This window comes from Schistocerca gregaria, chromosome 5 (genome assembly GCF_023897955.1).
Source record: "Schistocerca gregaria isolate iqSchGreg1 chromosome 5, iqSchGreg1.2, whole genome shotgun sequence".
Classification (NCBI taxonomy): domain Eukaryota; kingdom Metazoa; phylum Arthropoda; class Insecta; order Orthoptera; family Acrididae; genus Schistocerca; species Schistocerca gregaria.
In genome coordinates, this window is record NC_064924.1 from 642,501,761 (window position 1) to 642,527,823 (window position 26,063).

At 38.1% G+C, this 26,063-nt stretch overlaps 1 protein-coding gene across 4 annotated transcripts in view; it reads right to left on the reverse strand.

The window, feature by feature from the left end:
* Positions 1 to 9,025: 9,025 nt before the first annotated feature.
* The window catches only part of LOC126272139 (voltage-dependent calcium channel subunit alpha-2/delta-3), a 686,714-nt gene continuing 669,676 nt past the window's right edge, over positions 9,026 to 26,063 (reverse strand). For all 4 annotated transcript variants that reach the window (XM_049974752.1, XM_049974751.1, XM_049974753.1 and 1 more), the window contains 3 exons: positions 21,616 to 21,811; positions 15,657 to 15,852; positions 9,026 to 11,038 (listed from right to left, as the gene is read on the reverse strand). In XM_049974752.1, coding sequence (XP_049830709.1) covers positions 10,943 to 11,038; positions 15,657 to 15,852; positions 21,616 to 21,811 — 488 coding nt within the window. In that variant the 3' untranslated portion in view covers positions 9,026 to 10,942. The remainder of the gene's footprint in view (positions 11,039 to 15,656; positions 15,853 to 21,615; positions 21,812 to 26,063) is intronic.

Sequence of the window (26,063 nt, forward strand, 5' to 3'; positions counted from 1 at the left end):
GTAAATACTTTCTTATCCGTGGAAAGGCACATTAATTTTAATAAATGTTTAAAACTGCATATACAAACTGTAAAATGGATTTAAAAGTACAGTACATTTTAAAATTCGATTCACAGAATTTAGGACTGCCAATTCAGACAAATAGCAGTTACACACATCACAATAAAACACTTTCAGTTAGCAGTAGATACAAGATAGTTCGTATCAAGACATGGCATAAGACAATACAGTGAAGAAAATGAAATTGTGAACTTCTGCACTAAGTCATAAAAAGTCATGTTTGGACTCATTAAAATACAATGCGATTAAATCTCACAATTTGGTGCCAGGAGCCAACTGTGTGAAAACGATGTTTCTGGAAGAGCTTTGCAAATACTTGAACTAATCATAACTGATCCAAACTTGGATAGTCAGTTTATATTTGCTACATGAATAAGATTTTTCTCATTGTAAAACGTGGAATAAAATTTATATTTAGTGGATAATACACTTTTTTTATGAGCTGTGTATCTTGTTACTTTTACAACATTTAATTCTATTTACTTTGTTAGGGCATAAATAATAAATTACTAATTTTCAGTAGCTAGGGATACTAGTTAGTACAAAATTGGTTAGCTTTCTGATTTTCAGACCAGAATTTATCACTATACAGTATGTTTATAATTTCTTACATGCATAGTAGATTTGTGAAATATTGAGGTCCTATCTCTTCTGTTGAACATAAAGTCAAAAACTATTAATCAATTAGAATTTAGAGCTTCCTTCCAGTTACAAAAATCAGTTACCACAGAAGTTCATTAATCACATTCTTCACCTTACATTGTGTCATGATTTCACAGTTTCTTTTTTAAAATCTTAGCACAGAAATATTGAGAATGAGTTCTCAGAAACTATTATTTGTATTCCCCCAAACAATTCCACTCTCCCATAATTAGAAGTGGATCAAAATATGCCTGTGCAGAAGAATTAAAGAGTAAAAAAAGGATGTGAATCTCATTTTTACTATCAGAAAAGATAATTTCTGAACTGTGATGCAATTAAACACAGGAAATTTTGCATGAAAATTGGCTAAACTTTATCAGAATATTAGGATATAATATTAAAAATGACATATTGTAACATGTGAAGCTGCTGTATATATGAAGAAAAAGTTTTTTTTTATCATGCATTACGATATGTCATTTCTAAGATTGATCAAAGCTGTGGGGCACAATCAACAGAACTGTTAGAATATAAATAAGGGATACCATATGGTGTTACTTATTACTTATGACCTGTTTCTGAATAATTTTTTTTTTTTCTGAATGTGGTATTAAACTGTTTATTATTTCTCTGGTAATAGTGTAGGGCAAGGAGCCTCCTTACAATTACAATAGCTTGCACTGAGTCACCAGAAAAATGCTAATACACAGATTTGTAGTATCAGCTGTTTCTCTGGCATCAGACAAATAAGCTTTAAACAGTAATCAAAGAGCGGTAAAGAATACACTTAGTATATTTTAAAACTTCCACGACATTCATGGAAAAGTTCAACCATTTCATTGTTTTTACTCAATAAAATCTTGTCATTTTGATTTAAAAGATGAAATAAGAAAAGATGGATCATATCAAAATGTTGCATCAATCTACTCATTTCAAGGAGTCTTAAATTTAGTCTTGTTTTGTTAATCGATCATCTCCTCACTAGTTACTCTAGTTGAAGGGAATGCTTCTATGACAGTTTTGTGAGATGCGCAGGAAACATTTTTATTGATGATAAAGTCTGATAGATAGTCTTATGCTGTACCGTAGTGCTTGTATGAAACCTAACTGCCTTTAAATTAACTGTTGTGTTTTAATTATTCGATAGATGATGGTGTGACTATTTCAGCACTAGATGTAATTCCCAGGAAACAGCCTAGCAAACATCTGTGAAATAATTTTGCATTTTTGATGTTGGAAGACATTATTAATATTAGCTTTGTTGTAGCTGTTACAATTCAGTTCACATATAAAAGTAATACTTAAACTGGCCATAAGACACATCAGTTGCAGTATGCAAGGCTGAAGATTTCTGTATTCATTTTTTTCTAGTATTTTCTGCCTTTTTTAAAACTGGATTTACAGTACAACAGCCTAATGCTTAGTTAATGTGATCCCTGACATAAATACTGAGTTATGCTTTTGTCAAAAGGGTGGGAAACCCCAAACACAAAATACTGATACATGTAAGAATTACAATCCTCAATCTTTCGCAAGGCTAATTCCTAAATTACTGTCCCAACATTTATGCAATGATTTGAACAAACTCAATAGCACAGCAGCTATGAGAAAATATAAACTGGTCACTAGATGACTAATTTCATAGAGGGACCTGGACGTCTTGGTTGTCGTTTACTTTTTCTGCAATTTCAGTTTCACAACAAAGATGTGGGACATATAAGAGCACAAAGGCGCCAACAGATTTACTTAGGATATTGGTTAAGAAACAAAGAGGCGTGATATGACTAAAATCAATAATTGTCTGGTGCGCATGTTATGTATCAACTTGTATTCTCCTTCCATGTTTTGTAACATTCTGTGGCACAATAACTCAAATTTAAAACCTGTTTGGAGGAAAACTGGTTTTTTTAAACAAAATGGCCCTTTCTTCACTTGCTTTTGTATTCAAAATGTTAAGGAATGCTTCAGTAGCTGCATGATGTCCAGTCAAACTCTATTGTTAATTGTGACTGTTTTATCTTGTTCTCTCTCCATTTACTCTAAGGATGTAGTGGCATCACGGGGTACACCTGTTGACAACCTGCTTCCATGAAGCACTCTCAAGGGCACACGGACTTGCTTGCTGCAAATCCCTTCTAGTCAGGCTCTTAATTTGGTCTATCCATCACAATGGTGCATGTCCTCTAAGTCTTTGGCCATCAACTTTTCCCTTTATGATTGTTATTTCCAATGCCTCTTGCCTTCTGGCAATGTGTTCAAAATATTTTAACTGATTTTGGTTGACAAAGTTGACAGTCTTGTTCTGACACTGAGTTGCCTCAGAATTGATTTATTAGTTTGCTGTGCTGTCAATGGTAACTGAAATAATCTTCCACAGCATCACATTTCAAGAGCACCAATCCTGCAATGATGCACTGTCTTCACCATCCAAGCTTCTGATGCATAGATCGTGATAGGGGAGATTAGAGTTTGGATGAAGGTGAACTTTGTCTAGGCATTGATGGAGATCTCCTACCAGAGGTGAGCATTTTACTGTAGAATTTCTTGCAGTTGAAATGTGCCTCTGTATCTCAGGCTCATAATCTCCAACATCAGTGACAACAGGTCCTAAATATTCAAACTGACTGATGACATCAAAGCCAGCAATTCAATTGAAGTCAGGACTGTTGTCATTAGGGTGATTTACACTTTCACTTTGCTCTTTATGTTGTTGATTTCATGACAATGTTCCCTGCTTTGTTCGCCCAATCTTCACATGATGCTTTTCATTTGGTGTTCATCTGCTGCAATCATCAGCGTCATCTGCATATCTGAGATTAACATACAGAGTTGCTGCTGCACCAGTCTCCAAGACACTTCCGCAAAATGAGATCACTTAACCATAGTGAGAGAAAATGCAAATTTTCTCACACTGGCATTATCTGAGAATTTATTGGAGAGGAAACAGCAGTCTGCCTAGTAAATGTCTTCAACATGGCTGCAGAAAAGCGAAACACCACTGAGGTTGAACACCGCCAAAGAATTTGAACCAGTAAGAAGGCTAGTATTTACAACAGATGGAACTACCGACCAAGTAGCTTTCAAGCTTTCAATCTGACCTATACATGCACTTCACATGGATCACAACAAAATGCATCACATGCATTTTAGACAGACTGAAGCCTGAAGCAGAAGAAGCAGGAAATCTAATGTAATCATCTGACATGGTTTGTTAATGAGAACTTATTGCTTGAACAAATGAATATCAAAAAGCCACTTTGCTGAGATTTTCAGAAGACATTTGATGCAGTCAGGCACAAAGCAGTCATTAAGCCCTTAATGGAACAATGTATAGAACAAACCTTTGTGAAGATGATCTACATCAAGAACATTTGTCACTTTTGAGAGACTGCTGAGGAGTTTCACTGTTTTCTGAATTTGGAAAACCTGATTCTGAAATACAGAACATATCTGAAGCACAATGTATAAAAATAATGCATCAAACTGCAGCAATGTTCATTACATCATTTCTTAAAAAAAATAGATAAATTCTCCCAAAAAGATAGGTATAATTGTTTGTAGAATTAATAGTGGTTTACTGATTAAAGGTACTCAATATGGGTAATCCAGGCTAATCAAGAAGCTCCTATTAGTGCTATTCTGGTCACTTTCACAGATCAACAGAAATTACACAGACATAGCAAATTTTAAGTTGAATTGTATATACAGCATATAAGGAAACAAGTAATAGCAGTGGAAGACAATAACAAAAAGAGAAAAAATAATTAAGCACATGTGTGTGTTCTGCCACATTTGTCAGAAGTTTGAGAATAACTAAGACACCAGCAACAGCAGGTGACTCTGACGTGTCAACAGTTCTTCCAGCAGAAGTAAAAAATGTCACTGAGAAGACAAGTAAAGATGGGGAGAGCATGGCTGCCTTTTGGTTCAGGTAGTAAAATTTATTGGAGATGAAAGAGCAGTCCACCTAGCAAATGATTTCAACATGGCTGCTGAAACGCAAAATACCACTGAGCTGATACACCATCAAAAAAATTTTACCTGACAAGAAGGCTAGTATTTACAAAACCCGAAACTACCAACCAATTAGCTTTCAGTCTGGCCTATACATATACTTCACAAGGATCCTGACAAAATGAATCACATATGTCTTAAACAGAGCAAAGCCAGAAGAAGAAGCAGTTAATCTAATCTAATCATCCAACAGGGATTCAACACAATACACCTCATTCATTGTTTACGAGAGCTTATTGACTGAACAAATGAATGTGAAAAGCCATTTTTCTGAGATTTCGAGAAGACATATGATGCACTCAGATTCATAACTATCATTAAGACCTTAATGGAACACTGGATAGAAGAAACCTTTGAGGAGATGATCAGCATTGACAGCATATTCACCTTTGAGAGATCCACTTAGGAGTTTCTCATCAAATGATGCATAAAGGGAGGAGATCCGGTATCACCAACACTACTTATAGCTGTGATCGGATTGGTAACCTCAAGACCAATGGGAGGGAAGAAAAGTCAGAACCAATGGAAAGAAGTTTAGCAATTTGCTTTGGTCTTTGCAGATAATATTATGCTACTTAATGACATAAAGGAACTGCAGTTGCAGCTTTCTTACCTTGTACAAAAATTGAGGACTTCTAGATTTGAGGCAAATATCTTGAAGGAGGAAATGGTGCTCAAAAATTGATGGAAAAAGGAAACACAATGATCAAAACAAAAACTTTAGAGGCTGCTAATGAGTATGTATACCTATTGAATCATACAGATGGCACAAAGCCTGAGATGTTACATCATATAAAAGTAGCTTAGAGAGCATCTGGAAGAAACTCTGTTCTCTTCAGGTCCAACATGCCAGTGGACTCGAACAGACAAACTTCCTACTAGTGTGTTCTTCCCCATTTACTGGCACAAGGTTCAGCAGATGCTTGGTGAAACTGTTGCAAATATTTTTAGGTTTGGGAAAGTAACTAAGAAATAAATTGATTCTAGATTAAATAAATATTAAAACCAACACCTTAGAAGTCACAAAAAAGATATTCAAAGGAGCTTCCTTTTGAGTTCACATGCACAGACAATCTAATTATTTGAAACAGAAAAAAACAAGAAATGGGTGAAGTAAGGCACAAATAATAGGCAGAAAATCTTGCAGGGAAGGAGGCCAGAATTGGAGAACTCTGTATGAAATCCAAGACACTGATGACCAGGACCTTTTCTCCTGGAAATCCAATAACAAGTACAGCTCTTTAGCAACAAAAGTGACTGCCCCAAAATGAGTAAAGAAGATTTTGAATCAGTTCTGACTCTAGTGACTGAGAGGTGGGATGAGTAAGAGGGTGTACCTTTTGAAGAACTCCACAATAATGAAAAAGGATAAGTTACAACTCACTATATAGAGAAGATGTTGAGTTGCAGAGAGGCACAACAAAAAGACTGCTATACATTTGAGCTTTCAGCCACAAGACCTTCTCTTAAAGTAGCAAACACACACACACACACACACACACACACACACACACAGAGAGAGAGAGAGAGAGAGAGAGAGAGAGAGAGAGAGCCACTGTTTCTGGTAACTGTGTGTTTTCAACTTTAGAAGAAGGCCTTGTCGCCATAAGCTCAAATGTAGGGCAGTCTTTTTGTTGTGCCTGTCTGGGACCCAATGATTGCTCTGCATGATGAGAAGCAGTCTATCATTTTTCTTAATATTGTCATTATTCCATCCTGAATTTTCCATTGTTCAACATTGAAGTCCTGCAGATCAACACTTCATGTGTTGTGTGAACCAGCAAAAATATTGAAGAACTCATCAAAGTAAAAACTGCTGGCAAAGACAATATCTCGTAAGAAAACCTTGAAGCAGCATCATCCAAATTAACCATACTTCTCATAATTTGCAGCAGTTACAGGACCAACTGGAACAATTTGAGAGTGGTAATGCTGCCCTCTTTCCCAACGAGTAATCCTATGACTGAAACACAACAGAAAATTGAAAATAAGACGAAAGGAATATGAGGTTAGAGGCAACTGCTTCTGCTCAGGGCAGATCAGGGCAAATCTGAACAAACAACACAGTGGAGGAGGCAATGGTCAGAGGCAACATGGGATAGAAAGAGACAAATTTTTCCGTTACTAAGTGATGTTGTTTTTTCTTTGGTAGGCTATATTTATTAGACAAAAATGTACAGATCTCACTCAGTGAGCTGATGTTGGCTTCTATGTTGCTTCTAGTGAGCAATATGTATGAATTTGGCTTGAATTCAAGTTAGGATGTCTCTTAAGATAACTCTCCCAAAAATCAACAGGAAGTTGGAAGTTGGGATAGCTGTGGGGACTGTTAGCTTAATCGAGGAAAGCTGCAGAATCCCTAACCCTCAAACCACAAACAATATGTATGAGCTATTTATAAAATGTGTGTTTCTTTTACTTTGATAGTGCCATCACAGTGGATGTAAAAGCCAAGTCAAATGTTAAACACAATAATCTACAGGCCACAAACTACATTTACAGGACTGGAAACAATCTTGGAATTGAAAGCTCTGAGTAGAAGAATGAAGTCCCAGATCTTCTGGAGTAAAATGCAATCAAAATGTCTCAATGAATGTATAACATGGAAGCTCACCATGCAATTTAAAAGAGAGCTAAATTTTTATTGATGAATGCTCTTGTCCCATCAACTGATGCTAATCAGAAGCCAAGACCCAAGAGGAAAAAAAAGGCTGTAGATTACGAGAAACAAATTAGGAATAGTGGTGAAAACTGACTACAGATGAAACCCTCACATAAGACTGAACCATATAAAAATATTTGCAGCTGCCATGTGTTCCACTAAGGAATAAAAGGGCATAATAGTGATAATGATCTATTTCAGACAACACAAAATAGTGATCTGTTCCCCCTCTCAGAAGAAAATTTCTGAAAATTTAGTTCTTATTCCTGTTTTATTATTTGCTTCCAGAGGAGTAACACACTCAAAAAGTTCAAAGAATAACATGTATTTTGCAGTCACAACTTTCTGTTATTGGAACTGTGTGAAATAAACTTATATTGATTCCACATCTTTTACAAATTTCAAGTAGAACAAAATCATTCATTGAGGCTCTTTTCCAGTTTGATTTGGTGAAAGGAGAAGGATTTGAAAATGTTTCAGAAATTAGTAATGATAATCTTCCAAAGGAAATTTCATTTAAGAAAACCATAAAGTCAGAAGCAGACAAAGTGATTGGACAATACGTCCCTTCACAAGGCCAGATTCTAAATACTGCCAACAGACTCTTTTAGGGGAAGAAAGATCATACCTCGCTTTCAGAACTATCAGTTCCTTCATCAGAGACAAAAGACAGATATGTTGGGGAAGTTGGAAAGGAGGGGCAGCTCACTCAAACCCTAGGCTGAGAGGGAACCCACCTGTTCTGAGGACGAGGGGAGACAAAAATGTTCCCTCTAAACTTGAGGTCCGAGTGGCCTACCCTCCCTTCCAACCTCTGCCAACTTATCCCACTTTTTTTGCTTATTGCCAGCACTTGAAATTTAGTCTTCTGAAGATAAGAAATGCTCAGCCATACTGTCTCCTTGTAGCTTTACTGGTAATCATCTGTTATAGTCTTCAGAGTAATACAACTGAAAATTCAAACTGAAAACCATAATTGAAGCATATTCATGAAGGTAAAATGAGAGAATATACTTTGTACTTGGTGGAAATAGCTACTGATAAACATTCATTAGTAGCACAGAGCTATTATGAATTTTGAATTTCAGAATTTTTAGAATGTAAAGGAGAAAGCAAAGGTGGAAATGTGGCACAGGATGTAACTGTCACAACAGAAAGCTATGCAATATGAGAGACTGTTGTACTTAAATAGGATGGCAAAAGAAACTTAGGAATTTGCACACTGTAATTATCTGAAGATTTTCCATATACTTTGAGATCTTTCCAGAATGAGATTTTCACTCTGCAGCGGAGTGTGCGCTGATATGAAACTTCCTGGCAGATTAAAACTGTGTGCCCGACCGAGACTCGAACTCGGGACCTTTGCCTTTCGCGGGCAAGTGCTTTACCATCTGAGCTACCGAAGCACGACTCACGCCCGGTACTCACAGCTTTACTTCTGCCAGTATCCGTCTCCTACCTTCCAAACTTTACAGAAGCTTTCCTGCGCAGGAGAGCTTCTGTAAAGTTTGGAAGGTAGGAGACGGATACTGGCAGAAGTAAAGCTGTGAGTACCGGGCGTGAGTCGTGCTTCGGTAGCTCAGATGGTAAAGCACTTGCCCGCGAAAGGCAAAGGTCCCGAGTTCGAGTCTCGGTCGGGCACACAGTTTTAATCTGCCAGGAAGTTTCACTTTGAGATCTGTCTTGGTGCATAATTCTGAAAGTCTTATCAATATATTGTAAGTTTTTGCCTGCAATTATCAGTATTTTCCCTATAGCTCTTATTCTGCACAGTATTTTTAGGATGTGGCCATTAGCTGTGTGAGACAAGAGATGCAGAAAGGACACCAAAAACAATTATGACAGTTTTTATGCTCCTCAACTGAAATTATAAACTTCTAGCTATATTACATTATAGACACTGGTGAATTTGAAAGGATAATACTTTTAGAGCTCAAATGATAAAGAATAATTTTAAATAAATAAAACAGAAATATGTGTATACAAGATGTAATGGTGGGAGATAATGGAGATGTCAGCTGATAAGAACTTCAGGGTTAGTTGATGTATGGATCGATGAATGGTTTTATCATGTGTTCCAACAGTTGATGTACATTGCAGATGTATGTTGATTTTCACAGCATTGTGCTTGAAGATGAACCCCCTTGGCTTTCGGCTGACAATATGTAAACTGGAAAACAATATATAAGCTAAGTTGCAAAAGAAAAGCCAAAAGTATGTATTTATTTTCCTCTAGGCAAGGTGGGGGTACAAAACAATAAACAGGTAGTTTATCTCAACTGCCATGGTGGAAGACATTTGCCAAACAAGTGGCATTAGAAGCAATGTAGCAGACATTCAAAAATGAAGCATCAAAGACTTTTGCTACTTTCAGTCTTTGCAAATACTACTATAAACTTCTCATATACATCAACAGTTTTTAAAGAATGTAACAAATTTTCATGTGCAATGATGTTCCCTCCCCTGTAACACATTCTTCTTTAAATACTACATTTTCTGTCAAACCCAGTGTCTGTGGACTGAAAGACATAATTGTAGCTTGGTGTTGAAAGATAATGCTCAAGTGGTGATTTTTTTACAGTTCAGCCATTACTTGTTGGCTTCCTGATAATCAACAAATCTACATTTCCAGCAAACTGGAAAGCAAATTTATAAGACTTTATTATCACGCCATTACCTGATAGATAAATGTTGTATACATCTCTTTATATACAACTGATGTTAACTGATATATCAGACAGCCACCAAATGATGCACTAATTTCCATGCTTCAAACAGATAGTTCAGAAGTTATCTTCAGTTTGACAGTATCACACAATTAATCACAATATTAAATACATGTTTTAAAGAGTGTCTATATCAATTCAAAATAAAAAGAAAGAAAAAAAAATTTTAATTTATTGAGTACCCTAAAATTACTGGCTGTTGACATGATAAAAACAGTAATCTGGAGGGTCATAAATGACAGTCAAATATTTTCTGTCTATGGACCATTGGCAACCACAATTTTACATCACATCATAAAAAGTGAGGGGAAGTAACAGTACAAGTCAAGTAGTTTCAATAATCTTCACCTGGCACCACACCATTACTGTGTGTCAGTTTCGAAAAATGATTTATCTGAGAAAAATATTTGTAGTCTTGCACTGCTTTTGAACACCCTCATGTTCAAATTACAAACTTGAGTATATTTGCTGTGCTTGTACACATGACAACAAGATATATTACATGTTTTATTTCATAAATAGTTACATTTCAAAAACTGATATAAAAATTCTCACCACAAATTCAATCAATTGTTCACATAACAAAATATAGCCAATAACATAATTAAGTGTTAACAGTTCGGAAGATACATTTGCAACATAAATAAATTTTGGTATTAAATTTAGTACTAATAATGCATCAGAAATAGTATAGATGCAAGTTAAATGTGAAATATTTATGTATACATTGAGCTCCTGAACATGTAAAATGCTGAGTGTAGCATTGAAATACATACTGGAGATTCTGCACCAGTCAAAATATCACAGACAATAAGTTACTTCTCTGTTATTTCCCATATTACGAGATAAAGCCAGCAACTGCCCAGCTTAAAGCAAGCATCACATACGAAACCCAAAGGTGGCTTGCATCTCCACATAGTTCAACTTCTTTCTCCTGAAACAATGGTAAGACAGGCTTATTATTTGCTGTGAAAATACTGCACATTATTGAATAAGCATTCAAAAATTTTTATGACATACTCCGTTCTGGACTGCACCAATGCTGAATGATGGATAGTGTTAAGTCAATTCGCCTCCTACAATTATATTTATGAATGATAGTGTTGTTTTTAAATTGTGATTAGTTATTGATAACAAATTTTACAGAGAGAAAAGTTATTGTGTAACTATTTAAGGAGCTTACCACAAGAGGTTCTATGGCACCCCTCAGCATCTTCAATATCGACCCGGCTACATCATTATCTCCAGCCACATCAAAAGTAGTAACCACCACGAAGACATCCACATGGACATCTGACACACATTCCACACCAAGAAGACGCTTCCAAAGAGCTTAGCCACCCATGGTTGTGGAACAGTACCCCTCCAAACATGCCAAATATTGTACCGAGGCCTTCATAGACCAAATTTACCCCCCCTTCCTGTCCAGAAACAAATCTCCCATGCCTTTCCCACCAGTCACGTACTATCACATTCAATACACCAGTTCTTGCCCTGTCACTTAAGTTCAGCAGTACTGGATCCAGTTATGGTTTGGACAGGTGACTGGCTGGGAACTCCGGGCACCACAGTCAGGAACAAGCAAGTCGCCCAGGAAGTGTCAAACTGAAAGACTTGCACTAGCCATTGAGCCATAAGATATCATTATTATACCCCAAAACTCACTGTCTGGCTACAAAGGAACACCATTCTTCTGACTCAGTACCACTCAGGACTGGAGCAACTGAATCATATTTTTCACCAGGGTTTCGTCACCTTTCATCATCCCTTGAAATGAGAAATACCCTTTCTACCTTTCCCACAGAGGTATTTCATTACCCACCCGACCTATTTGATACCCTTGTCAATCCCTATTCCACCTCTGCTCCCAACACATTGCCTCATGGTTCAAAACCCTGCAGCAGAACTTTATGGAAGACTTTTTGCATACTTTCTCCCACTACCACCACCCACTCCAGTCCAGGCATCCCTCACCCCATCAAAGCCAGGGTCATCTATTAAAGCAGCTATGTGATTCACCAATTTAGCTGCAACCACTGTGCTACATTCTGTGGGCATGACAGCTAACATACTCTGTTCACATGAATAGCTACCACCAAAGTGTGGTCAAGAGACTGTTGGACTATTCACCACCCAGTTGTTATGCATGCTGCCCAACATGATGTGCCTGAGTTTAATGCACCTTCACAGTCTGTGCCATCTGTATTCTTCCCAACACCGCCAGCTATTCTGAATAGGGTACATCTGAATTCTCCCTGCAACAAATCTTTCATTCTCGTAACCCCCTCTGTCTCAGCCTTTGTTATGACATGGTCTCCACTTGGATGTCCCCTTCCTTGGCTACATACACTTTCATCTTGCCAGTGCACCTGAATTGTCATTCCCCCTGCCCCATCCCACCGCTTCCCTCCCATCCCCATCAGCTCAGCTTCCAGATGCTGTACTTATAGCAGTCACATCCCACATCTTACGTGCACATTACTACATGCAGCACTCGTATCCTCCCCTATCCCTACCCTGCTATCACTCCCCCTCCCCGTTTCTCCTATAGCCCTACTAGTCACGAAGTGCTGCTTCCCTCACATACAATTGCAGTCCAGACTAAGTACCTGGAGATAACACAGGCTATGTAAGTGAGTTATGCTTGAGTGAATCTGTGTGAGTTTTCTAAGTCTGATGAAGTTGTCCTCTCTCAGGTTTCCTCAGTGTGATTGTTCTGCTGTTATGTGTACTTGCTGCCTGGGTTCCAACCAGACTGTGAGATATTGTTGGTATTTATGGCGAAGTTCAGTTCCTGACATCCACTGTTTCCATTGATGCTCTTTCATTTCTCTGAGCTCTCAGTCATATTCCATGAAATGCAAGTTCTCTCAGTGTTTCCAAACTCTGGTGGATGTAGTAGTGACGAGATTTTAATAAATGGACTGCCAGATCCCAAGTGTTATATAAACTGAAACCACCATCCTTGTTTATTAGGTTTTCTGACATCTTATTTTGATATAATCCTTAATAACACTGTCCGAGAAACTTGGTGTTTGCATGATATTACCAGCCTCATTGTATTTCATTTCATGATTATCTTCCAGGCAGTGTTTGGCAACTGCTAATTTGCTTGGTTGTTGCCAATGTTCCTGGCATTCTCGACTGTTCTGATAGTCTACCCCACATAATACACACTACATTCACATGCTCTGTGATACATACCCAAATTTTGGGAGACTGACATCATCTTTAACAGTACAAAGAGGCTGTCCGCATACAGTAATAACTTTTTTGTGCTTCCAGGTGTTAATTTTTTCTATTTTGGCCTTTATCAAAGGATTCGTTATATTTACTTTTGCTTACACTATTTGTTGTTATGCTGGCTGAGTCTAGTGCTGAAAACTTATTCGATGTAATTGGTGCACTGTTCCTAGTGCTCTCTTTTAGTTTTTCCAATTTCGTGGTAGTTTCATGTTCTGATTTTGGACTTTCCTGTAGTCCACATAAATTTATTTGTAATTTCAACATATTCTGAGTTGATATTATGTTTGTTTTGTCCTAAATAACACTTTTTTTCATTTGCAAATCACATTTAACAATATCAATATAACTGTTTTTGTGGCTATTTTCCGCCACTGTTTCACTGTTTTCACTATATCACAAACTTTTTTCACTTAAGACTTTTTTTGTTCTCTTGTTTGAGGAACACTATTTCTTTCTTGAGGGTTTCAGTATCACTATTTAATAATTATATGTTTTTGTTTTTTGTGTGTACCATTTTGCACTCATAATGCACACAATCACAACAGGTCCAACAATTACTGTCAGGTATGAACTCCACGTTTATGTTCGCACACCTCTCACATAACCAGAAGTTGCATTTTACACACAGGGTGCCCTTCATCACACGTTTTTTACAAGACGAGTTATTATAAAATTGCTTTTCTACTGAGACTGTTTGCAGCGATGCACTTACCTACCGGCACCATCTTTACTCCTCTTGCATATTCTTCAGTAGAAGCAATTAGTAAGATGGAACTACAGAAAACTAAATTTTGGGATCTAGTCTCAAAGTAATTATTGATAGAGAGACTTGCTTTACTTTCCAAGTACTCCATTACAGAAGGAAATGAACACATTTTAATAACAACAGTGCTCCATAAAGCCAATGGACATACTGAGAGGATCAGTTTTACTTTGGCTGTAATCGTCTATAAGTTTAGTATTGATAACCCTAATGAATGGTACAAGGTGGTACCATAGTTCAACTTGCCATGAATTCAACATACCACAAAAGTATTGAAAAAGCACCATCTGAATGTTTGAAAGTTAAGAAGCACACACTGACTCATCTTCTCATCACAAAATTATTAGAAGATGAAATCATTAATTCATTTGAAGAAAGACACAATAAACTGAAGGAAAATGCTAAGTTATAAATCAACAAGCTGAATATTAGAGAGCAGTTTAATGCAAATAGGTCTGCATGAAAGTTGTAACTATTTTCCCTGCATAAATATGTAGGTGTTATGCGCTTTTGTTTGCCTGGTATGTTCCATACCCTCAAGTATCTTCTCACTAGGGATATAGTTTCATTAGTTAAGGAATCACTTTTGGGGGCCAAAGTATAGAGTCTGTGTAATTGTTTAAACTCTCACAGAAAACTGTCAGAACAATACTGTTGAAACAGCTAAAAAGAAATGTGTACAACACTGTTTAAGAAACTTAGGTGTATTACCTCTCCCACGGCAATACACAATGGAACTACTTATTTCACAATGAAAAACTTCCGCAAACTAGACAGATCACTAATGCTGGTTCCCCTATCAATGAAACTGTACAACAAAGGATTTAAATATATGGAAATAAAATTATACAGTCAGCTGCCACTTCTAATAAAGCACTGCTTTTACAGAATTCATGGATTCTTATAATTTGTTCTGTCATGACAAATGGCAGTATGTGTGAACAACAAGGACCGTATGTCTCAGTCACTTTATCAATTTATGTTCCATATGCCACTGTGAGTAAATGGATAACTGAATATGACTTTTATGGTTGTAGATCTTAGACTCTACAACCTACTTGAATAATGTGATATTGATACTGTCTGCGGAGTTCCAATAGTCATTAATTGTTTCTCTTTAAATATCTGTCTGTTGCATGTTTTCAGAACTCTTTAATTAGTATTTTATCTCTGATGAATACCCACTGTGTGAAGCAATAAACTTTTAAATGTAATCATCACAGAATTTCACATACAGTAACCCATCACAGTCACCTGTTCTGATGTCTACTGCAACATATTGTGCTTTCTGCAGCCTGTATGAGCTGAAAGACCCATAATTGTGTAATACAATAAAAAATGAATAACGTATCTAATCTAATCAAAGATAAAAAAATACACAAGGGTAGAAAAAGAGGGACTGAAATGCAGAGGGCGGGGGAAAGTAAACATTAACTGTGGTAGGTGGAGGAATATTTGCAACAATTGGGGAAATAGAACTGAAAAACTCACAATCCCTTGTGTTTCTTTTTTCTCTTTGTGTGTTCTATTGCCCTGCACCCACCTGCGTATGGTTGTTTATGCAAAAAGGAGGCCTCCGCCTGTGCAGTGCGTGCCACTCTTTGTAGCATGCTAGCGTCGTATTGTATGATACCTCCACTGGCATTGTACTGATACGAGTACTGTCGTCTGTTACGCATAGTGAGTTCACAACCACCAGCACCAGATTACTCAACTGAACTTCTTGGATATCAAAAGGTCTGTAAAGGAAGCATCTCACAGTTCTTATCTTCACAATTTCATCCTTAACTATTACTTTCTTGTCAGTTTAACACAAACATATTGTTACAGTGAACACAAGTAAATAAAACAGCTTTTCACCACAAAATATGTTAGTTCTGCTTAAGCACAGTGAGGACGGTGCACAAATCTCACATGATAACACTTCAAAAAACAAACAAAAATAAACGTATAGAGAAGAGAAATTAAGTTGCAGATAGACACAACAATAAGATTGTTACACATTGAAGCTTTTGGCCAAAAGGCCTTCACCTAAAGTAGGAAAAGCACACACACATTCACACATGCACAACTCACATATACATGATCACTGTCTCAGGCCACTGAGGCCTTCTAAAGTAGGAAACACACACAGATTCACACAAGCATAACTCACTGAGGGCTCAGCAGCCAGAGACAGTGGTCATGTCTATGTGAGTAGTGTTCATGTGAATCTGTGTGTGTTGCCTACTTTAGAAAAAGGCCTTTTGGCCCTTTTCACAATACTGTCATCATTCCAACCTGGATTTTAAGTTGTTTAAATATATTGTATTGTTGTATAAATGTATTAAATTATTTCAAAAATGTTTAAGGGAAAGGATGGGGGGATAGGGAAAAGGACTGGCGAGGCTTAGGGGAAGGGATAGAGTTCAGAAATTTGCCCAGAGCTCCGGAACCTGGTATCAGGGGAGACTTATCACACAGTAAGTCTCCCCTGACCCAGGGTTCTGGGCATCTTTTCTGAACTCTACCCCTTTTCCCAAACCTCCCAAGTCATTTTCCTTCACTCGTCTTCCTCCCTCTTCAACCCTTCGGCCAGGAGGAGGATCTGCTTGCTCTGAAAGCTTGTGATCTTTAATACCTTTTACATGTGTATTGTCTTGCTCCTCCTTGGGAAGCAGATTTTTTATCTATTCGATTACATTACATTATATTACTTGTAATAACAGGAAAATTCAATTGATGGAACTGTTAACATGCAAAAAGACAGAATGACTGGACATTCTATAACTTCAGGAGATAAAATTCCAAATACTGCAGATTGGAACACTTAGAAGTAGAAGAAATTATATCTAGATTTCAGAACTTGGACATTCATCCCTCAGGGAGGAAAGAGGTATAGATCGGGGAAGATCAGAAAGGAGAGCTGTGTCATCACACCCTACCTTCAGAGAGATCCATCTGCTGTATCAAGCTGGTCCCTAAGTATTACGGACAGTCACAGAACTTTATTTATTATCTCAATAAATAAAAAGTTACTTAATAAATTCTTTGCTTGTTTGCAGATACATGTGTACAGTCTTGGCACACATTGAAATATCCACGCGGTAGTACAGCCGCTAGATGAGCCAGTGCAAAATTATGCAGCCATAGATAAAGTGGAGTGTTGTGTGGCAATTTGTTTTTTGCAGTTGAAGGGAAACAATGCAGCAGCAATTCTTGCTGAGTTGGCGAATTGTAAAGCAATAATACACCATCATATGACACAGTGATCAGGCAGTACAGACACTTCTAGTGAGGTCAAACAAATCTGAATGACAAAGCACTAAGTGGCACATCATGCTCCACAAAGAACCAGGAATCACAATTGAAGTGTAGCTCCTAGTGCTCAAAGACTGTCATATCACAATGGAGGTGATAATGGGGTAATGGAAAAATCAGGTAGGGATTAGTTTACGACATCTAGTACAACATCTGAAACATGACAAAGGGTTTCATGACTGCTAACCCACATTCAAAACGACTGACAACTGAGGAAGCAAAGGAAAATTTGCATCTGTGACAGGTCAACCCAGATTAATTCTTTAGCTGCCTGATTACCTTGGGTACATCACTATGACTATAAGACAAAAGAGCAAAACAAGCAAAGAAAACATGTTGATTCTGTTATAGGTGAGAGCAACCGGCGAGTGGTGCAAGGTGGAGAATGGAGACTCAGAGCTACCAGGCGGGGCAGCCACTGGAGGTATCATTAACAATCAACAGATAGGTCAGATGAACAAGTAGCAGATGACAGACACCATGCTCAACCAGGACATAAGACAAGGCAAGTCAGCAAGATGGAGGTGATAAACATGATGAGACAACAATGTTGCAGCAACAATCCAAACAATGATTCATGGAACTGGAACATAGTACAGCCAAGATGCTCACAAGAACTACAGCAAGTACCAGACTGCTAGGGTAGCGCCACACAGCCGCCCACATACTTGGCAGTGGGAAATGCGATTGGCCACAGACTTCATGTGGTACAGAGAGTGGCGCACTCGCACAGGAAAGCTTGTGGTGCAGGCACGCCAGAGTACAGAGACCCCTAGTGGGTATCCAGGTCAATAACCTTGTGACGAAGCAAGCTGGGATAATTTTACGTCCCCTCTTGTTTTGCCATCTGCCACCTTAAACTAGTTTTTTCACTTTTAAGCGATGAACCAGGCATCACGCTGTGGGGTTAACAGATTATGCTCATAAGAGGCAAATCGCCACAGGGACACAATACTGTAATCTCTTGACGTGGTTACAGAACACTTTGAAGATGAAGTGTCACAGGAAGCTGTGCAAGGGGATGCTTTCCCTCCAATACAGTACCAAAGCCCATTCTGCATAGGACACAATCATACATTCTGCTTCTTTGGGCTATCAAATTTTGCCTCTTCCCCCATATTCATCTGACATGGCACCCAGTGACCTTTCCTCTTTCCTTGGTGGAAGAAACTGTTTGATTGCAGACATTTCCAAAATAACAGTGAGATGATTTTCGAGGCCTATGTTATAGAATACCCAAAATGCTTCTATAAGTAAGGTCTCTAGAAAGTTATCCACCAGTGGAAGGGTAAGTGTGCAGAGAAGAACTAACATCACCCAGTGTCATAATCACAGCTTCTCTCTCTCTCTCTCTCTCTCTCTCTCCCCCCCCCCCCCTCCTCCTCCCCGTGTCTAAATTACTTAGATATTTATGGATACCATCATACATGAGCTCAAGGTAGGTGGATAGTGAATTGACCATCTTGTTATGGTCTGAAAAAGTGGATATTGTTACTACTTTATTTCCCTGTGCAGAGGTAGCCAAGAGTGAGAGTGGTATTAAATTAAGGTCCTCTCAACCTGAGATCTCTCTGAAGAGCCCCTCCTTTCCAACCTTCCCAACATAGTCCTCTTTAATCTCAGAGGGAGGAACATACAAGTAATATTAGTTGGGAATCCACTTCCTGACAGTCAAGTGCAGCCAGTCATTTTATCTCACTGTAATATTAAAAAACACTCCAAAGAAGTTCGACATTACACCAATCTGCCAACTGGTATGGGCTTAGATTCAAGGGCAGCAGAGAATGAAAAAAATAAGCATGAAAAATAATTCAGCTGTGACACAGAAACAAAACAATAACCAAAATAAAGACATTCTTTTCAAATGTATATGTCGTTGCACATCAAAAAAACCAAAATCTGCTGCTGGGTAAAATTCTACATATAGCCCCACCTTGTTCACTGTAACATGATTGGTTCCTTCTCGGCATTGCATTCACAAGGTGGTCAATATGTTGCTGCTGAGGCCTATCCCACTTTTCAGTGGTGGCCCTCATGAGATCATCCATTGTGTGAGCACGTTTCCTAAAATTGAACACTCTTAAGTTAGTTTCCACTCAGCAGACATTGCAAGTGTCTTCTCTGGTTGATTCTTGTTTCCTGAAGGAAAATTTTCACAACTTGGAGGCAATGTGCTAATGCATTATCATCTTGAAAGATGAACCTCTCACCAAAGGCTGGACAACAGGTTGGAGAGACTGTCCCAATACTTCGAAGCCCTCAATTTAGCCTTGATAGTGATGAGACCCATAAAACATCCACACGACACTGCCCCCAAACAGGACTGACAAAACTCTCTGCAGAATCCATAGGAACTTTACCCGAGATGTATATTGGGACCTGGCCACCTCCACACTCTTCTATGTTGATCATCAGATGTCAGACGAATCCTGCCCTAGTGGTGAAGAGAATCCAGTGTCACTGATTCAGGCCACATCCCACTTCCTTTGTGCTCCACAGTGCCAGTGGAGAAGGAGGGGGAGGGGGGTGGGGTTCTACTGTTATTCATAATGGATGCCTAGATGCCTAAGGTGGCCATGTGGAGATGGTTGTGAACTGTCAGAACAGACACAACCCTCCCAGTTGCTTTCAAAAAGGTGGTTTGCAATTCTGTGGTGTTCACCTCAGGATATCTACGTAACAGAATCTGTTGGTAGCATTTTTCAGCTGATGTTGTTGTCTGCAGGCAATAGCTATGAGGCAGATCTTCAGTGGTCTGTATGCCAATTCAGCTTGAAACACCGAGTGCTAAATCCCTTCTTGCATAAAGGACCCATCTCTTAAACTTCAAATAACCCTTTGGCACAAGTTGTCGACTGAACAGTGTACACAAGCCATGACTGGAGACTCAATGCCCTGTATTTAACTGAAAATGTAGCCTTATTTTTACACCAATGACACATGTGACTGTACATACACAAACATACTCCCCCCCTTCTTCCTCCCACCCGTATGTCATGAGAGTGATGCAAAACCATTTCTGAGATTTTCCATATTGATATCTCGTGGATAAAATACAGACTCTGTAATTTAAACCTCAGTTTTTATATTGTTCTTTTAATTCTTTTATAATACGGTCTCCTCATTCCTGCCATCACTGCAACAAGAAGGGAGTTGGGTGATTTGTGACAGCATTTTATTGTCAGCCACAATCTGTGCTGACAGCACCTTATTGTCAGCATCAATCTGGTACTTGTTACATATTACTGCACACCCTAAATGTAAGTACTTGATTTCCCAGCAGCATTAACTCTTCATACTCTTTCACAGCAACATTAGCTTACTTTCATTCCTGACAAACCATTACTTATCTTTCAAGTTTTGATCCACTGGGCATGATTACTTTTATCAGACAACCACTCTTCATACTCTTTCACAGCAACATTAACTTACATTCATTCCTGACAAACCATTACCTATCTTTCAAGTATTGTTACATTGGGCATGGTTACTTTTATCAGACAACCACTGAAGTTGCCTAGTTCCATTACTGAATGAAACTGGAGAAAAAAACTGTGATGGAAGTAAGCCCTTCAATGGTTGCCTGATGATCATCCCAGCCAATGAAGAACAGATGATTCGCATCTGCACTACACATTCACTGTACTAGCTAAACAGAATATGGGGACTGAGTATGTTTGATTATATGCTGACTAACATGCTGTTAGTAGACTTCATTATTTTTCTGGTGAGCTAAATTATCATGCTGAAGCAACAACAGGTGGTAACTGTTTCATTGGGAGGCATGTTGGGAGCTACAATAGTGAGGACTGTGAACAAATATTTGATTTGTCTGAAGCACCTTCCACCATTCTTTAAGAAACTAATCTCTCACTTTTTGGTGTCATAAACTGAAAATCAGTCAGATTATTGATATTCATATAACATGAGTCGACTCAAAAGCTTGTCCAATCAATTTTTTCTGATGAAAAGAGTGATGAAAAGCACCTATTTTTTGTTAACTCTGTAAACCCTCAGGGAATTCAAGATTTTCAAATTGTGTTGTAAGTGACAACTTTTATATACTTTTTTAATATTTTAGTATTATACTTTATCAATTTCCTTCACAAATGTCAAATACCTAAGGCATACAAAACAAAAAAGATACCGGTAACAGAAAAATATAGGCCAAGAGCTTTGTCTTGCCAATGTATCCAACACACCTTGCACACTTACTGGTGATACTATGTGAAATTCGTGGAAGCGACCTATTTAGTTTATATAATGTCACCTCCATGTCGCAAGGTTGTGGACGTGTTCGTTTGATAGTCCACTTTTCATACTGCTTTTCAGGTGTTTTCCCACCTTCAGATGACACAATGTTTTCCTCTTCATTATCTTCATCTCTATACTCTTCATCTGTAATTGTGATTAATTACAACTGTTCAGTTATTTGTTTCACAGCACGATAGATTTGGTATCAAGTTATGATAAAAATAACTTTCGTTAATAATATTCTACATGGCAATGAAGTGTGAAGCAAATCCTAAGATTCATTAGATATAAGGGAATAAGTGGCACAAAATATTGTTTTTATTAACATCTGGGTGTTCATTCATTCATCAAACTCAGTAGATCTTATCCAGTAGCAAAAATGTTTGGGCTGAGGATCATTATAAGAAGTCACAACTCTTATATATATATAAAATAAAGAAAAAGCAAATACTTTTGGAGGGGATTTGGGGGAGGGAACTAGTAACATTTTGAGTAACCAGGTCGTGGAATGAGAGTTAATGAAGGGAGCATTAACTGCTAATGTGGCAGCCAGGAAGAGCAGGCTCAGGTAAGCGGTGACCAGGATATGGGATTTTCCCAGTGGGTCCACAAAGGCATGGCTGTGGTACCTGGAGATCACAATGAAGACTACAATGAATGAAATATAACATGTGTGTGGCATTTTTATGGAAACTATATTAAAGATCTACTAAATACCTACAAGCATTATTAGATAGTAAATTAAGCTTCACCAACTGTGTTGCCACTATTAAAGAAAAAATACAAGAAAGAATACCAGTCTCGAAGAGACTAGCTGGAGTAAACTAGGGCTGCACTCAGAACACCTTAAACAAAGCAATCAATACAATTATGAAACTTGTTGTTAAATATGGAGGTGAAATGACTCCCGCAGCACAAAACCAGATAGACACTTTGGGTAGAATACAGAAGCAAGCACATAACCAGAACAGTCAAAACTACGCTCACACAAAAAACTTTCCATCACAAAAGGAATAAAAAAATAAGCAATAAGAATATTCACCAAAATGAACACCTCACAGAATGCAAACTGGATTGAAATTTGGCCTGAAACATCTTTAGAAACACAAACAATACCAATAGCAGATGAAGATTTTTGAATAGCCTATATATAAATATGATTTCAAAAAAATTGTCAACCTTTTATGTAGATGTAAAAAACCAGTTGATGGTGGAGAATATTACTAAGAACGACACTTCAGATATGGTTTTAAAGGCAACTGTGATAAAGATGTTACATGACAAATAACCAGAACCAGAATGGCTTAGAATATATAGACAGATCACATATTCATGACAAAGCTGGAGCTGGGGTGCAATGCAAATTGTTTTCTCAACACTCCCCTATTGGGCAGTGTACAGTGATGTTTTACACTGAAATATATCAATGCAACTAGCAGTTAACATCCTTATATAAAGAACCTACTTATTTACAAAAGCTGTAATATTGGTTACTTCTACAGCAGCCATTCAAGCTATCTCAACAAACCTCTCCACAGGAACAACAGCCATAAATGAAAGAAGACAAATTTTAGAGTATATAATGGACAGAAATAAGGGAACAGTGTTTCAATGAATAACTTCACAAGTAGGAATCGATGAAAATGAGAATGTTGACCAATTGGCCAAGAAAGGAAAACATATAGAAGCTAACAAAAAATCCATTCCATCTGACACACTTAAGAAATTTATTCACAAGATAATCATAGAATCCCAAATTACCCCATATTACTAAGTAAGTCAAAAAAGAACATTAAGAAAACATACAAGACTTTTGGGTGCTATTCAGTAATAAACTGAGGAAGGAAGTAGTATCCAACTTTTGATTAATAGTGGAACATGAATGCCTACCCCAATATTTGAACAGGATAGGAGTTCTTCTCACAAACAAATGTCATATTTGCAGAATTATTGTTATGGATTCAGGTCGTTTACTGATATGCTCAGGACTGGAAGCAGAAGACAGAAGGAAGGCAATATCTGCAGGTTATGCGGGGTGCCAGAAATTACAAGTTGTAACTGTCTGCAACATTTGTTTTGCTATTTCATTTACTTATCTTAATTACTCTGTACATCTGCATATTTTACTAACGTGCCACAAATTTTATGTTATAACTTTTCTGCAGCTTATGTCATATAATAATAATTATTATTATTATTATTATTATTATTATTATTATTATGGTGGAACATTCCATCGATTAAATAATTATGGATTACATCTTAATAAAGCCACATGTAACAACAATGACAACAATATTACAGACTTACAAACATGACACAATAAGACATGATACACTACAAAATTCTTGGTAAAGAGATGAACACATTGCAGTTTGAAACATTATAATATGACGCATATTAAGCAAGTTACAACTGTTTTTAATTATGAATATAATGCTCAGTAAAAGAAATTAACAACAATTAAACATTGGAATGATCATGTCATATGAAGACACTTCAAATCTTGCATGTATATCAAAAGTTACAGGCAATTTTATAAATGTTATATATGCAGGTGTGCTGCAGCTATAAATTCACCAAAAGCTATGTGTAGCATGAGGGCAGTATGAGTTACCTAGTTCCTCACTTAATCATTCTGAATAATGACTGCCTATGGTTCACTATTAGATAAAATTTAAGAGATTACTTATATAAATGGCCACCAACAGAAATTATATTAAAGCTCTACTGAAGTGTGAATAATAAAAAGTAACAAATGTGTATAAAAGAAAAGGTATCTGTAGGGCAGAAGAGTTCTCTTTCTTCAAACTGGCCATATTTATTTCCTAATTTTCGCTTAACTCTTGCATTACCATATGTAATCATGTTTATGAATTTTGCTAATAACTTAATAACTTACATAATACTGCATTGTTTTTGTAATGAGAGGTTGCAAAATGACAGTAATAATTGTGCATTGTTCTAATAATACAAATATAAGTGAAAATAGTCGTAGTCTTGAATGGTGGTCATTGTTTCAAAATTTATCATCTATATCCTCATCCTCTTCAAGCCAAAATTCGGTGCACGGCAGAGGGTACGTTGCACTACTACTACTACTACTACTACTACTACTACTACAACTAGTCATTTCCCTTTCTGTTTCACTTGCAAATCAAGTGAGGAGAAGTGTACATAACAATTCTTTATTAACAGTGTGAAAATCTAATGAAGGAGTGTGCTTAGTATAGAAATATCCACACTTAACAAACAGAGAGAAATGGAGAAAGACAGAGCAGGTTGTATTGACAAACTGCTGGTTGAAATCAAACAAGTGAAGTACTTTAGTTCAATGGACTTAACTACTGGATATTGGCAGGCAAGACTGCATGAAAATTCGGCTCAGTACACTGCATTTCTGTTTGATGAAAAGTCATACCAATTTAGAGTTCTATCTTCTAGGTTAACATCTCTGTAGCAGTGTTAATACATGCACTGGATGCAGTTTTAAGTAATGAACTACTACAGGAATTAATCTTATAGCTATTTGATATGTTACTGGTTTCTAGGACCTGGGAATAACATACACTCCTGGAAATGGAAAAAAGAACACATTGACACCAGTGTGTCAGACCCACCATACTTGCTCCAGACACTGCGAGAGGGCTGTACAAGCAATGATCACACGCACGGCACAGCGGACACACCAGGTACCGCGGTGTTAGTCGTCGAATGGCGCTAGCTGCGCAGCATTTGTGCACAGCCGCCGTCAGTGTCAGCCAGTTTGCCGTGACATACGGAGCTCCATCGCAGTCTTTAACACTGGTAGCATGCCGTGACAGCGTGGACGTGAACCGTATGTGCAGTTGACGGACTTTGAGCGAGGGCGTATAGTGGGCATGCGGGAGGCCGGGTGGACGTACCGCCGAATTGCTCAACACATGGGGCGTGAGGTCTCCACAGTACATCGATGTTGTCGCCAGTGGTCGGCGGAAGGTGCACGTGCCCGTCGACCTGGGACCGGACCACAGTGACGCACAGATGCACGCCAAGACCGTAGGATCCTACGCAGTGCCATAGAGGACCGCACCGCCACTTCCCAGCAAATTAGGGACACTGTTGCTCCTGGGGTATCGGCGAGGACCATTCGCAACCGTCTCCATGAAGCTGGGCTACGGTCCCGCACACCGTTAGGCCATCTTCCGCTCACGCCCCAACATCGTGAAGCCCGCCTCCAGTGGTGTCGCGACAGGCGTGAATGGAGGGACGAATGGAGACGTGCCGTCTTCAGCGATGAGAGTCGCTTCTGCCTTGGTGCCAATGATGGTCGTATGCGTGTTTGGCGCCGTGCAGGTGAGCGCCACAATCAGGACTGCATACGACCGAGGCACACAGGGCCAACACCCGGCATCAT